The sequence below is a fragment of the Peromyscus leucopus genome, chromosome 8b (genome assembly GCF_004664715.2).
Source record: "Peromyscus leucopus breed LL Stock chromosome 8b, UCI_PerLeu_2.1, whole genome shotgun sequence".
Classification (NCBI taxonomy): Eukaryota; Metazoa; Chordata; class Mammalia; order Rodentia; family Cricetidae; genus Peromyscus; species Peromyscus leucopus.
The window spans coordinates 88,762,229-88,777,627 of record NC_051086.1 but is presented as its reverse complement, the minus strand read 5'-3'; the positions used below and the strand labels follow the sequence as shown (position 1 = coordinate 88,777,627).

At 53.3% G+C, this 15,399-nt stretch overlaps 1 protein-coding gene across 1 annotated transcript; it reads right to left on the bottom strand.

Moving 5' to 3' along the window:
* Positions 1–1,815: 1,815 nt before the first annotated feature.
* On the bottom strand, positions 1,816–14,819 carry Wnt9b (Wnt family member 9B). Its single transcript, XM_028882545.2, has 5 exons — positions 14,690–14,819; positions 14,456–14,590; positions 8,244–8,591; positions 6,562–6,827; positions 1,816–5,845 (listed from the first exon to the last, which is right to left on the bottom strand). Exons 1-5 carry the CDS (start codon positions 14,817–14,819, stop codon positions 5,372–5,374), a joined length of 1,353 nt encoding a protein of 450 aa, XP_028738378.1. The 3' UTR covers positions 1,816–5,371.
* Positions 14,820–15,399: the final 580 nt, after the last annotated feature.

Sequence of the window (15,399 nt, the reverse complement as noted above, 5' to 3'; positions counted from 1 at the left end):
GACTGTGAATTTACAAATAAGTGAATGAATATGCAAACACACACACACACACACACACACACACACACACAAGCATGTGGGGTGGGTATGTGGGTGTCTGAATATTTATTTGTTTTGGTGTGTGTCTGTATGTACAGGTGTGTGGACACATGTGAGTGTGGGGGCCAGAGGGGGAGATCAGCTGTCTTCCTCTATCACTCTCTCCTGCCTGTTGTTTCAAGATAGGGTCTCTTGCTGAACCACAATCACCATTCAGCTAGGCTAGTTGGATAGTGAAACCCAGGATCCGCCTATCTCCCGCTCCTGCCGCCCCCCCCCCACCAATACTAGGGTTTCAGACACATGCAGGCATGTCTAACTCGTAAGTGGGTACTAGGGTTAGAGCTCAGGTCCTTATGCCTGCGCAGCAAATGCTCTCATTCACTGAGCCATCTCCCCAGCCAAGACTAAGTGTTTTGTTGTTTTATATTTAACATGATTTCCTTATTGACTCTCTAGGAATTTCACATCATGCACCCCAATTCCGCAACGTAGGGGCCGAAAGGACACAGGTAACAAAGAGCACCGAGTCTGCCTCTCGAGAGGCAGAAGGGACAGACCTCTGTGCACCAGGTAACCATTCCAGCCTCGCTTCCCCTGGCTGTGAAGAGGGAAGAGGCCAGGCACCAGGTGGGGCTCAAGCGAGAAAGTGATAAAGCCTTGCACAAACTGAAGCCTGCTGCTGTGTGTGGAGCCTTCTGTCATTTGCTCGGAACCAGCTGGAATCCATGCCCAAGAGCACAGGGCCTCCGACATGTTGGAACGGGATACAGGGGGAAACATGGGTACTCTCGGGGCTGTCTCCCTCCCTGAGGACCCCAGGTGAGACAACGTAGCCTTCAGCAGGCCTGAAGAGCTGGGACAGGGCAGGTCTGAGCTGGGAGAAAAGAACTGTTTGCTCCCCTTGCCCCGACTCGACTCGCTGCTTCCACCTCCCTTGCACTGGATCCCCAGGAAGCGGTGGCGGTCCAGCCTGGGCCGGGAAAGCGGTACACCGGAAGCAGAGGGTACGGAGCTGATGCAGAAAGGGCCCAAACCATCGAGTGGCTGTACTTCTTGTCTGTCCTTCCAGGTCACAAGCCCCTGAAGACTCCCGCTTTGCTTTACACTATTCACATCCTTCCCATGTGGCAGGCCACACAGTGGGGCCTCTGCGAATATGTTCAGCCTCGTCTGATTTGATGGGCAACCGGGGCTGGATGATGACCTTACTCTAGGCCTCAGTCTACCCAGAATTCATAACAAGGGGTGCGTTCCTGCCCTACCTAGAGGAGACGCGGAAATGTCAGGAGGAAAGAACCCCTGTTTTGGAGGCTGGCAGATCCGTGTTGAGCCTGGCACTACTGCCTGCTGGTGGCCATGAGAAGCATTCCTATCTTTCAGCCTTTATTCTTTAGCCAGTGCAGGTGGAAGCAGCGTCTACTGGGTAAGATGTTGCAACAAACCAGGACAAAAAGATTACAAATAGGGCTGGGGAGATAGCTCAGTCAATAGAGTGTTTATCTTGCAAATCCAGGGCCTGAGTTCACTTCCCAGAACCCACATAAAATAGCCAGGCTTGGTGGTGGTGCACACTGGTAATTCCAGCACTGGGGGGCGGGGCAGCAAGCCTGGACTACTTGGTGAACCCCAGGGAAGGGAAAAACTTAGACAAAACAAAACAAAAGGGGAGGGCATCTAGACTCTCCACATGCGTGCATACCCACACCCACATACACTTGTACACACTCATGAAAGCACACACACACACACACACCAATGAAAAAGAAGCACAAATAACCAGTGCATAGTTTATTGGTTTGCTAGCTTTCTGCTCTCCGGCACGTCAGCCCCATGAGGCTGGGATTTGCTCTTAAGCACTGCGGCATCCTTCCACCCAGAGTGTCTCCCTGGCATTCATTAGGAGCTCCCTAAGTAACCACTGGGAGGTGAGATGGATGTGTGGCAGCACTTGACAAAGATGGGCTTCTGTAGCGGTTCTCCTGTGTGCTCAGACAGAAAGCACTGGAAGTTCATGGTCGTTGAGAGAGGACACTGGAGAACAAGACGTGATCTTCAGGGCTGGCACAGTCTGCGGTCATCCGCCTGTTAGACAGCCGAGGGTGCCGGAACAGCCGACTTTGTCTAGGCCAGGGGCCATGCTCTGCATGCCCATGGAAGCCAGATGGGAGCATATATGACTTGAGAAAGGGCAGTAGACGCTGGGCCAGTTGGGGATCCCCATGCATTCTGTCTGGTGTGGCTCCCACTGCAGCCAGGTCAGGGTATAAGTCCCATTTGCCAGTGCAACTGATTTTCAAAGAAAAAATTCAAAATCCAGTGGGAAACAATTCATCTTTAAAAGGCAAAAACACAAAAGAAGGCAAACAAAACTCACCCATGGGCTGGGTGCTACAGCCTGGTCATCTTGGGTGAGGTGGGCTGCAGGACTCCCAAGAGTGACCTCCATGGAGTCGTTGTCTCTCCAGGCTTCTCAGGAAGTCCCAGTTCTGAGACCTGAGACTCTGCTTGCTGGAGAAACTAGCGTGCCATCCAAGGGGAAGGCCAGGGTCACACACAGCAAGGACCTCGCTTAGTTTCTAGGTTCGGAGTGAGAGCGATGACTTGGCTCTCAGGTTTAGAGTTGGTCCACTCCCCCCATTCCTGGGACATGTTCAAGTCGGTATCCCCTCACTCTTCTCCTGTGTGACTTTGAGCACAGGCCTCTGTCTCTGGGCCAAAACTGGAAAATGGGTACAGTAGTTTGGCCTCACCTAACCTAACCACACAGGGAAAATGGGAAAATCAAGGGAAAGCAGGGAAAAGTGTTTGTAAAAATGGAAAGTGCCCATCCTTTTTGTCCTTTAGGAGAAAAACCCTTCGGACAGAACAGAAATGCCCCTGGGGCCCAGAGGCAGAGAATCTTTCACAAGAAAGATTCTGCTCAGTCTCACGGGGTCATTTCAGGAGGGATGTGTGCTCCAGAGCTCCAGGATGGACTTCCATGAGACACAGGAGCTGTGACCTCCCTCATCTACCTGGTATCCAGCTCCTTGACGCCCCTGGCAGACTCAGCTGTGTTTCCCCAGAGGCTTCTGGGTAAACACATGAACCCCACATAATGGTGCCCAAGAAACAGAAAAGCTATATAAATAACATAAATACTTTCCCATATATCTTAGCTATATAAATTATTTTCTAAAAACTATATGTATGAGGTAGGCAGAAATACCCTGTGAACATCTCCCTTAAAGTTCTAGTCTGAGGGGCCCCAGCAGGACTGCGGTGGGTTTTAGGGGGAATAGGAAGAGATGGGCCTTGGAGAAAGAAAAGAGGGAGAGGGCCAGACTGAGCGTGCCCTGGGGCACCAGGGTTAATGGCCAGCCACAGCCTAGGCTTCAAGTCCAACTTTGACCCTTCTGCACCCCCAGCCCTCCTAACTAGGTGGTATGGTTGTGGGTCAGAGGGTTCTAGTCCCCAAAGTGCTGCGGGATCCCTTCTTGCCTGTGTAGCCTCCAGGGAGAGCAGGAGTAGGGGCCACAGGAGAGAAGGATGCCTCAGGTTACCAAGGAACAAGTCAGCCTTCAGCAGGGAAGTAGAAAGCCAACCTTCAGTCTGTTTCCCCTCGTGCCAAGCTGTGGGCAGGCTTCTTTAGTTAGTCAGCAAAGTCATTCCAGGGAAGGCTCTCAGGTCACTGTGGCTCCTCCTTGGAGCTTCTGCCATCAAAGATCCTTCCAGCATCCTCACGCTGGCCTGAGCCACCGAAGATAGGGTGGCCCCCTCTGGGCCGTACAGCCTCCTTCCTGGAGCTGGTGTGGGTGATGTCCGCTGAGCATCCACTGATTCCGAAGCTTCCTGTTCCCGTAGAGGGATAGTAACCCCGACAGGGTCCAGAACAGAAGGAAGCTTATAGGAGGACTCAGCACAGCCAGCCAAGTGGCCACAGGCTTCCCAAAAGAGGTCACTTCCTCCTGGCTGGTCTTGGGCCCTGCTCTGGGGAAGCATACAGCCTCCAGCAGAGTGACCCCAGTGAGGTTTTTGTCCTGGGCTGGAGAGATGTGCGAGGCTTCACGGGGAGCCTGTGCCTGGCCAGGCTGTGTGTGTGCACATCTGTATAAGCCTGTACCTGTGCACTGATTTCTTTCTTTCACAGGGGGCCTCGGTGGGGACATTAAAAATGGCCACTTGATCCATCAGCAGTCATTCTATTCCTCTGGTAGGAGCCCAAGTGAAGGGGCCACTAGTAAAGGAACAGGATCACTGAGGAGACAGGCTTAGCAAAGACTTAGCCAGGGCAAAAGCCTGCATAAGCATCCAGAGAGCTGGGAAGTAAGCAGACATGTGGCTCATGCGTCAACCATTCTGTGTTACTAACACGTATGGGGGCCTCGCAGCCCAGGGAGACCTGGTCACAAGGAATTGGCAGAACACACTCCAGAGTGATGTTTCAATACCATATCTCTTCCAGGCATCAGGACACTGCCTCTCCTCCTCTGGGCTGTAATTAAAGGTTCTTTGGCCACCAAGGAAAAGAGAAAGGGCCCCTGTCTCCCCCACTCAACCCTATTTGCATTATCAGAGTCCCACGTGAAGACCAGCTCCTGCACCCTTCTTATGTACATTAGGGGTCTCACTGAGCAGAGCTGAGTGGCTGGGGGGGGGGACGACGGACTCCGCTCTCAAGAGAAGGAGACAAAGAGGCAGCCTTGAGTACCAGGACACAAGACTTCAGGGCATGGGCTCTGTGACCTGATCCACCCACGCCTAAAAAGTTCTCCTTGCTCCCAATAAACATTCTGAACAGTCTCCAGTGCGCCAAGTGCCCCCCACCAAAAGCAGGACAGGCATGTGGTGCCCAGAGCTCTCTGCCATCAGAGTGGAGCCACACAAATTGGCCATGCTCAGTTGGATGCTACACACACACAAGCACGCACGCACGAGCGCACACACACACACACACTCTAGCTGGTTCTGCCTTCCTCTTCCGTATCCTCCCAGCTTTTGTTGGCCTTGAGACAGGAAGGTGTTTCTTTCTCTCTTCCGGCACAGTATCGCTCCTGCCCTACCCTGATCCTCATGTATTTCCCTCTCTTTTCCTCAGTCTGTTTGCTGCCCCACGTCCTCAGCCAGATTGGTGATCCTGGGACTCAGAGGCAGGGCTTTGTTTCTCTCTGCTGGATGGGGAGGAAGGCAGAAGGCGGGCCAACGATCCGCTGGGGAAGAGAACTGAGTGGCACACCTTCGTGCGTGGCGTGGCCTGTACATCGGCAGGGAAGTGCTTGCCGGAGTCGTGGGCGGTGAGAGCCCCGGCATGGCAGTACCACGCAGTACCACCGTCTCAGCTGGCGGAGGCCTAGCGCTTGCAGGTGTACACAAGCTCCTGCTGCGCGCACTGCTGGCACTCCACATAGCAGCACCACTGCACCTGGCAGTGGCAGGAGAAAGCCACCATGCGGCTCTGGGTGTCGTAGCCTCGCCCGCAGCAGAGGCTGCTGCAGCTTGCGTCCCGAGAACACACCCTGCCCGCCGTGCCTGGGGAGTACTTGCTGGGCCGGCAGAAGCTGGGAGAGTCTTCCATGTAGACCAGGTCCCCGGGGCGAGGTGCCAGGCCCTTAGCGGGCCCACCTGGCTTAGCAGGCGCCCATAGCTCCAGACGGCCCAAAGCCTCATTGGTGGCACTGGATACCTTGACGGCGGTGTCGTAGCGTAGCTTCAGCACCTGGCCGGTCTCACGAAACGGGGACAGCTGTTTCCAACAGGTACGCACGGCACAGGAGCCTGACACGCCGTGGCACTTGCAGGTAGTTCTCAGACCACTCTTCACAGCCTGCGGAGAAGAGCGGAGCGGAGGTCTGTCAGTGGTCTGAGTCTGTCCCACATGCCAGTTCTGCCAAGGAGTGTCAACGGAACGAGGGGGCAGGAAGGCTCATGAGAAGGTGACAAACAATGACCTGAGACCCTCAAGGTACCTTCGTGTGTACTAAGAAGAAGCTTTCCTTCCTCCAGGCAGTGCGCTCCTGGGCGAAGGCAGCATGGGTCAGATCTCAGCCCAGGCAGCGTACAGCCTGCACCAACTGCACACGGCAGCCCGGTTTCCTGATAGAAATGAAGCTCTGGTCCCTCCCTCCCTCCTCACCCCAGTAGACCTAGAGGCTTATTACTCTCAGTTCTGTCATGGCCGTGTGACCTCAGCTAAGTCCCGTCCCTCTCCGGGCCTCCTCTCTCTTCTCCTTACAAAATGGAGGAGGCCCAGTGGTTGTCATATTGAAGTCATCAAATGATGCTGGTGCTTTGCTGATGAAATGGAGACGTCTTTCCAACACCCCTTTCCTTCTTTATTGAGGCATGGAGCCAAGCCTGGCTCCACTGTACTGATGCCTGGGAGTCTGTGCCCCCGTGCCCAGTAATGTGCAGAGAAGGTTCACTGAAGGGGACCCGAAGTTCATCCTGGGACATCCGTGTGTTGAGGGCAGGACGCTGGCCTGCCGTGGATGCACCCTGCCTGGCATGGCACTTTGGGCAGTAGGGAGGGTATTCACTCACCTTGATGCCCACGTGGGTGTTGTGGGCGTCGGCTCGGGCTCGCAGGTCCTTGCTTCCTCTCTTGGGCCCCAGGAAGTTGCTTAGGAACTTGGTGCTGTACTTCAGATTGTCACCACACACCCCCCACTGCCAGGCCTGCCGGCTCTCCAGGCCTGGGGAATCATCGCAGGTGCAACGCTCCATGCGCCCCGCACTGCAGGCCCGGGCCAGCGCATGCGTGAGGGCAGCTGCAGACACCGCATACAGGAAGGCTGTCTCCTTGAAGCCTGTGCGGGAGGAGAGGGAGTTCCTGCAGCCCTTTGAAGGTAGGAGGCATGTGGGGTGGACCGTGGGTAGGGTGGGGGAGAGTGAGCCTAAGGTCACGGCTGTGTAAGGCCTTCCCATTGCCTGTCCCTCCGACTCAGCCTCCAGATTTACCCCGAAGCACGTGCCCAGTTCTCAGAGGACAGAGCTGCTAATCTCAGTAACTTATGCAAAAAGTGGCCTGGGCACATGGACAGGTCTGAGCTAAAGCTAAACAGTCATCTTGACTTCAAGTGCTTATGCGACAAGTTGAACAACCTGTTTCTATGGAGTTCTAAGCTGTCTCATGTTTCTCAAATGTCCTCTGCCACCGTCTGTAGGTGACCCAAAGACAGAATGGTCTTGGGGGTCCTGCCTGACATCAACCCCACACTGGGACAACCGCTGTGCTCACACTACTGGAAGGTGACCCAACCAGGCCTCCCCGAGTCCTCTACTCTCAGAGTATCTGGGGCACTGGTGACAGCTGAAAAGAAAGAAAAGCAGGCCACTAGCTCTGTCTCCGACCCTCCCTGCGACAGAGAGCAGCTGGCCTGGGGGGCGGGGGGCTGGCCACTTCTATAAAAATTCCCCACTGGAGATCCAAGCCAGGTGAGTGGCTCACACCTACACTTCCAGAACTTGGGAGATTGAGACAGGACGACTGCTGAGCATTTGAAACAGTTCACATAGGGAGTTCCAGGCCAGCCTGGGCTACAGAGACCTAGTCTCCCCAAAGGAATAACAACAACCGTAAAAGTGCCTATGGTCCCTTCCACATGGCAATGAAGTCATGCCATGGCCCATTTTCTCTTTCTAGAAGGTGCACTTTCCAAGGGCAACTGGGTCACATTCAGCCTGTGCCTCTGGCCCCTTGCATAGCGCCTAGCTCACTGTGAGCCTCTGTGGATGCTCAGCAGATGGATGGGACAGGAGAAGGATGAGGAAGGAGGAGGAGTCAGGTGGGAAGGGAGGGAGAGAATGACGCATCAACAGATGTGATGAACGGTGACAGATGAACGCATGGACAAAGGAATCTGCCTGACTTGCACATTTGGACCACTTAGTAGGTGGTTGAGGCCACCCACCTCCTCTGTGACTCTCTTCCAGGAATGCTTTGTCATTTTCTCTCTTGTGTTATCTTTGGTCCTCTGTCTCCCCAAATCACGAGCCTTCAACAGACCTTACTAACACCCCAGGTCTCTTCTCACTTGGAACCGTGCCCAGGTAGTCAGCACAATGAGGCCTGGGCATAACCTCTTCACCACCCACAACCTCCCGCCAGTCCTCTTCCTCCCTCCCCCTCTCTTCCTCCCTCCCTCCCTCCCTCCCTCCCTCCCTCCGTGCTGGCTTTCCTTGTCCTCCTCCTCCCTCAGCGTCCTCCCTGCCATCCTCCCCACCTCTCTGGAGCAGGCCGGTCCTCCCCTCCAGGCTGCAATTCCAGCGTTCCTGCCTGAACTGGAACTGGCATTCCAGCAGCCCCAGGTGTGCCGCGTCCCTCAGGGTCTCAGCCAGGCCAGGCTCCCTCCTGCAGAGCTGCTTCTGCCTCCGGGACAGCTTCAGCAGGTCACACTGCTTCAGGTGGGCACCAGCCTGGGCCGGGGCTGCGGCTGTGCCCAGGCCCGGGAAGGGTGTCAGGACATCACGCCCTGTCAGGCTGGAGAGGGTGAGAAGGGAGACGGTAAGCTTGGGGTCCTGCCTGCCTGTGGAGGGCCAAAGCTCATCCCACAGGGACGGCAAGAGGTTGTCTTCGCATGTTTACCCCCATGGACGGCAGTCCAGTCTCATAGGGCTTATGCCCCCATCTTACAGAGGAGAAGATCAAGGTACTTACGTAGCAAGGATTGGTGTAGGACCCCAAACCCAAGTTCTCCGGATTCTAGTCTGTTCTTATCTATCCTAGTTTGCCAATTTGCCCAACTAGGAAAGTCATCCTGAGTGCTTAGAAATACAGAGCCAGGCTGAGTGTGGTGGCACATGCCTGTGATCTTTGCACTTGGTGGGGTCTAAGGCAAGAGAATGCTGTGAGTGCAGGGCCAGCCTGGGCTACACAGCAAGATCTGTTTCAGACAAACGCACATTTCCAAGCCTGCACTGAGTTTCTATAGCTCCGGAGCAGGGCCTGGCAATCTGTACTTTTGCCACATTCCCTGAGCAGTTGTTGTGCTCAGGCAAGTGTGGGAGATGTTATATGTAGCATCGGTCACTTCCTGGAGGGGAGTGCCACCTTGCTACCAGGGTTAAGCACAGGAGGTGCAGACTAAACAGCCAGCCAAGGTCCCTGGCTCCCTCTCTCCCTTGTGTTCTGTTGCTGCCCGAGTAAGCCCATGCCAGTCTAGCTTGTTTCCCGGATCCCAGGTAGATCATCAACCATCTGGTTATTGGGTGCCTGGTACAAATAGAAGCTTGGGAAAAAGGAAGAAGGAGGAGGAGGAACAGAGGGATGGAAAGAGACAGGAGGGAGGGAGGGAGAGAGTCTCAAATCCCAGACTTCATGATCTGTATCCAAAGCCATCGATCCTATAATAAGGCTGCCAAATTCTAACCATAACCCTGCCAAGTCCTAACCACAACCTTGAAGCCTTGGCTCCCTCCTTGGCATCACGAACACTAACACCCTCGCCTCCCAGAGGTGCTGTGGGGATTGCAGAGAAAGCACAGGCTGGCCAGGCAGTCTTGCCTTCCTGCTGGCTGGCATTTCCTTCTCTCCTCTTGCAAGCTGCCTTATATTCTAAGTCGCCAGTGTCTCCCTTTGCCCTGCCAGGTGTCGGCGGCTTTGTGTGGAGGTGACAAGTGGTTCAGATGGCAGGCATGGCAGGTTAGTGGCAATGTGGTCCAGAATGAGAACCGTTCCTTCTCCCTGAACCTCCCTGTGACAGTGACAAATGTTTATTGTCCCCCACCCTGGTGTACCCCACGTGGATGGAAGAGACATCCTTGTCAGACCCGAGCTAGAGAAAGCAGCTCCCTTCTTGAAGCGGCAGGCTCTCAGCCAGGGTAAAAGAGCCAAGGTGGGACCAGATGGGGGCTGTCAACATACCCACCTGGATGTGGCACTTGCCACCTTTGCTCACGTGCTGCTAAGTCCTGGGGCCAAACCCTGAGGGGTCAGAGAGGCCCTTATCCCACAGAGTCGAGGGCACAGCTCTACAGTTTGAGTCACCTGCCTCAGTCAGGACATTTGGCCAGATGCCATCGCCTCTCTGTCTGCCTGAGAAATAGGAAGCCTCGTTGGAAGGTGGGGGTCCTGGCGAGGTCCCAGGTGCCCCTGTAGATTCCAAGTCTATCAGGTGTGCCCAACCCGGCGTGGAGCATATCTCCGAAACATTGAGCACAGACAGATGCTATCGGCGCCCTCGAGCCCGGCCTGGACCCGGCTCCCCTCCCAGACACGGTGAGGGCAGGGGCCCGTTAAACATTAATCAGGGGGCAAATGGGAAAGTTTCCAGTCCACCAGGCCTATACCCAGACCCCTCCCTGCAGCCTGGCAGGAAACCCTTGGAGCTTGACCCTGGGCAGGCAAGGAGCAGAGCCTGAGGTCAGGTCCTGCTGGCGAGGCCCCACCTTAAATGGTTTCCAGTGTTGGAGGGCAGCTCCAGGCTACTGGGAACACAGCTCCTGTAGCCTCTGAAAGTTTCTCTTCTTCACACCCAGGGCTGGTGTGAGAGGTAACTGGCTCACACAATTCCTGTTTCAGAAAGTAGGACTTCCCCTGTAGATAGATGCAGACTGACACACTCGACAAAAGCCTGCTAAGGATGGGCATTTTGGCCAATGGGGCGACACATCCTTTAAAACCTGATTCATATTCATTAAAAAAAATCATAATTCTAGAGGGCTGGGGAAGTGGTTCAGTAAGTAAAAGTGTTTGCCATGGAAGCATGAGGACCTGAGTTCAAGTCTCTGAACCCTTGTGGAGGCAGGCATGGTAGCACGCGTCTGTCACCCCAGTGTTCCTTACAGTGAGATGGGAGGTGGAGGCAGGAGACTGCTACAGCCAGTTAGCCTGGCACACACAGCAGCGAATAACAGAGACCCTGGCTCAAACACAGTGGGGGCAAAGACCACAGCCCAAGGTTGTCTTCTGACTCCATGTACACACTGTAGTACACATCTGCCCACACTCACACACACAAATATGCACTCATATGCACACACACACACACACACACACACACACACACACACACACACACACGAGTTAGGTCTGGGAATGTAGCCCAGTTGATAGGGTTCTTGCCTGAATTTAGCTCTGGGTCCTTTTTTTTTTTTTTTTTTTTTTTCCAAGACAGGTTTTCTGTGTATAGCTTCGGCTGTCCTAGAACTCACTCTCACTCTGTAGACCAGGCTGGCCTTGAACTCAGAGATCCACTCACCTCTGTCTCCCAAGTGCTGGGATTAAAGGCATGTGCCACCACCACCGTGAGCAAAAACATTTTTAATCTGGGCATGGTCCACATTAGTCATCCTAAACTACAGAGTAAGACTGTAGCTCAGCTCAGTGGTAGAGTGCTTATGCAGCATGAGTTAGGTTTGACTCTCAATATTAAAAAAAAAAACTAATTAAAGGAATAGATATTATTTTACCATTATGATATTATATGCTATAATATATAATGCATTAAAATATTGCATTCATTATATTGTTGTGGTACATATACATATACACATGTCAGTTTTTGAGTACCTATTACTGAGGACTTCAAAATACTATGGACATGTGATTGGGTTTTCGGCCACTCGTTCTTTCTATCATGGTTGCCATATGGTCCCCATCCATAACTGTATTTCACATGACCAGGCTGGCCTGGAACTCAGCTGCTCTGGTCTGCCGATTGGATCAGTGATGAGTTGATGACCCTATCTAAACCAGCCAGTCTTTTCCCTGGGAATTTAGAATTTGGATAATGAGAGCACGCTCTTGATTTCTCTTGCTTTCTCTCCTTGCATGGCTGGGCCTGAGACCCAGAAAAGAAACAGAGGAAGCTGAGCCAAGGAGGGAGAAGAAGGAACCAAACGCTTTGGGACCAGCAGAGGGGAGAGTGCAAGGCAGGATGCAGGGAATACTTCTGGCCTAGGTCCCAGAGTCTTCCCACGGCTCGCCCTGCTCTTGCCGGACACACTTACACTGTGGAGTCTTGGCTGGGAGTTGCCCAGTCTCCCTGAGGTCGCTGGCCTTTGTCAGCACATGTTAGGCCTGGCTGTAGAGTAACCGAATTCTCCAGGCTGAGGCTGTGGCTCGGCAAACGCTCTCCCACTCATCAACAGGCACCTGCCTCTCTAATTTCATGTAATGGGCCCTGAGATTGATGGCTCCAGAAGTCCAGTATAAAGTCCGTTAATTTTATTAGTGGTAATGACACTTAGTAGCGATTAATGGTCAGGAAAGGCAGCCAAGCACACAGAGGCCTCGGGCCTCACTGGGCCCCAGTCTACCCAGAGCTGCTTTCAGAAAAGGTTCCCCAGCATTTTCATGGGGTTCTCACAAGCCCTAGGAGGGCTCCTAGGACTCGGTGTCGCTTTTGTAAATTTTTTTGTTTTTGGTTTTTAGAGACAGGGTTTCTCTGTGTAGCTTTGCACCTCTCCTGGAACTCACTCTGTAGCCCAGGCTGGCCTCGAACTCACAGAGATCTGCCTGACTCTGCCTCCTGAGTGTTGGGATTAAAGGCATGCGCCGCCACCACCTGACGAAAGACTGTTTCTTTTCTTTTCTTTCTTTCTTTTTTTTTTTTTAAGACAATTTTCTCTGTGTAGTTTTGGTGCCTGTCCTGGATCTTGCTCTGTAGACCAGGCTGGGCTCGAACTCACAGAGATCTGCCTGGCTCTGCCTCTGAGGGCTGGGATTAAAGGCGTGCGCCACCACCGCCTGGCTCGGTGTCCCTTTTATATGCTTCCCATGTTGCAGTTTGGAAAACAGTATCTTTGAAGAAATAGCACTACCACAGCAAATGGGGAACAGCTTGGCTATTTCCTTACCAGGGCTAGTAAGGTCTCCTCTGCTCACCTGTTCCATCGCACCTGATGTGTGTTGTGTGATATTTTGATAGCATTCTCATAATCAAGTTTGCTTTGAGTCAGAGGGCAGAGCTAGCCACTAGCTGACCAAAATTAATCATAGAGGTTTTGGAGGACTGAGGGCAGATAAGAGACAGGAAGTGGTAAGGCATGGCTGAGAGAGGTTCTCAGGCTTTGGGATGGAAGAACAGAAGAGAAAGGAGGTCATTGGTGGCTTCTCCATTGCTTCTCTGATCATTCAGGTTCTTACCTCAATATGTGACTTGCTGTTTTTTTTTTTTTTTCATTGATAAAGAATAGATAAACACATCAGATGTGGAAAGTTTTTCCAACTCATAAGAATCCTGAGCATTGCAGATTACAGCCTTTTCAGTGGCCAGCTGGTATGGTATCTGGCACCCTGGGTTCAAGGACCCCACCTTCCAATAAACCACATGTTAACTGAGACACTTGGGAGTGAAACAGAGAACCGAAGAAACAGAGACTAAAGGGGTTTGTAAGGACGACACTGCTCTGTGACAACCAGAAACTCACACACAGGTCACAATGTTACCCGTGACCAGGATAGAGATGACAGAGGAGGTGGAGCTTATGAGCTTGCTAAGTGGCCTTTAGGACAGTGGGGACAGCAGATCCTTAGGACTTCTGCCTGACTCCACGCCCCTGAGCCGCTGGGACCACAACCGTGCTCTGGCCCAACGAGACTCCCCACTCTTTCCTACCACCACCCCAATTCCTGACCTCTCTTTTTCCTTACAAAACAACAACCGAGGTGAGCAGCTTCCTTCTCTTCATCGCCAGTGTGCTGTGTCCCCTGGGTCACAGCCTGGGTCCACGGTCCCTTGTACTCAGCTGGTGATAGATAAGAAGCCGACAGGATGAGACATCCTCGGCTTTCACTCTTCGGCAAGACCAACCAAATCTCCTCTGTCCACTGCTGGCCCTTCCTGCCCCTCCTCCTTTTACACCTTCCCATCCACAGGTCTGGTTAAAGCTGTCCCGTCATAATGTCCCTTCAGGAAGCAATAGAAAGCTAATGATGAACCCCAGGGGACATTCAACACCACCCAAAAGAAGTGGAACACTAACCAGTACTCCAGTGTGGAGAACCCCAAGACCTCATGTCCCCCAAACCATTCTGCCTTGAGTAGTCTGGTCCCAGGCTTTCCTCTCATTCAGAGGTGACCTCAAGGATGTCATCCCTGGACTCATTCCATTTCATACACAAGTATACACCCTGGCAAGGCCCTGTGCCTCTGGGTACCTGGTCTACGAGATGAAGACAGTAGCAGTCTCTGTCTCTCAGGATTGTTGATGAGATCATGCCAGCCAATGTTTGGGGAATTCCTAGAATGGTCCCCTGCACACAGTAAGCTCCAGGTGAAGTGTTTTGTTATTAAGCACCAACTGATGGATATAAGGACATGATCCTGCCTTCCAGAAGCTCACAACCTAGAGGGAACTTGGTTGAACTAAAGAGTCATCTAAACTCTCTAACAGCTCGAGGAGCCAGAAAAAGAAGAAAGTTTTGAATCAGCCTGGCTGCCTCAAGAACAAAAGGTAGCTGAGGAGCTCTCTGTTTGTGTGACTGCCTGACCTTGGCCAGGTTCGTCTTGCCAGCTGGAGAGGGAGGCAGGGACATTCCAGCCTAGGGAAGACAGCTGTTCTTCCAGCTGTTTCTGCTCCAGATGATCTGTGGGTTCCAGTGGAGGCTGTCCAAGGATGTGGGTGGCTAGGTGGGATGGGGAGAGGCAGGTGGTACCCATAGCATTAGAATAATGTCAGGGCATCTGGACTCTTGGTTGGAGGGACAAGGAGTTGAGCCTGGTACCAGGGCCCATGCCAAGTGCAGGCTGCTGCCGAGAAGCAGGAGAGCCTGAACTGCCTGGGGCCTTGGTCTCAGCCCTGCAGAGCCCATTAGATGCTCCTGATAACGGCTTCCGCTGTAGGGCCGTTTGCATGGTCAATGCCCCCTTTGTGCTTCCAGCTTGAGCACCTTGGGTCCCCGTCCTGGCCCTGTCTGAGCCTCAGCACACTCCCTCACCCGTGTGTACACTCCCACACCTGTCTGTACACTCCCACACCCGTGTGTACACTCCCACACCTGCACACACATTATCCCCCCCCTTCTCTCTCCTCTCTCCAGCAGGGGGCAGCTCTGTGGGGGCAGTACATGCCTGGACACTGGCCAGCCCCTCTTAAGAGAGAGTTTCCAACAGCCGCCTCAGGCTTCTCACCCCAGCTTTGTCATGCCCTCTTGGGCATCTTCATTCTTGGACACCTTTTTCTGAGGCTCCTGGGTCAGCTTGCAGATTCCCTCATGAAGACATCTGTACTTCGAAGCCTAATTGGTGGGTACCCCTTCCCACCTGTGCCACAGCTCTTTCTGGCCTTCCCTCCCATGATGTCTCATTCCTTCATTCACCAAGCATCCTTCATGGAGGGCCCACCCACAGGCACAGGACCACTTCTTATGCCTCTCCCTGGCTCCTCTCCCTGCTCCCTCCATAACTTTAATCTCATAGCCCAGAAGCCTAACCC

Coding starts and splice junctions, on each gene's coding strand:
- Wnt9b (XM_028882545.2), bottom strand. CDS start 14,819: ATGCAAACGGCCCTACAGCGGAAGCCGTTATCAGGAGCATCTAATGGG. Junction 8,592..14,455: donor GCAAGACGAACCTGGCCAAG/GTCAGGCAGTCA, acceptor AAACATGCGAAG/ACAACCTCTTGCCGTCCCTG. Junction 5,846..6,561: donor ACACCCACGTGGGCATCAAG/GTGAGTGAATAC, acceptor TCTTCTCCGCAG/GCTGTGAAGAGTGGTCTGAG.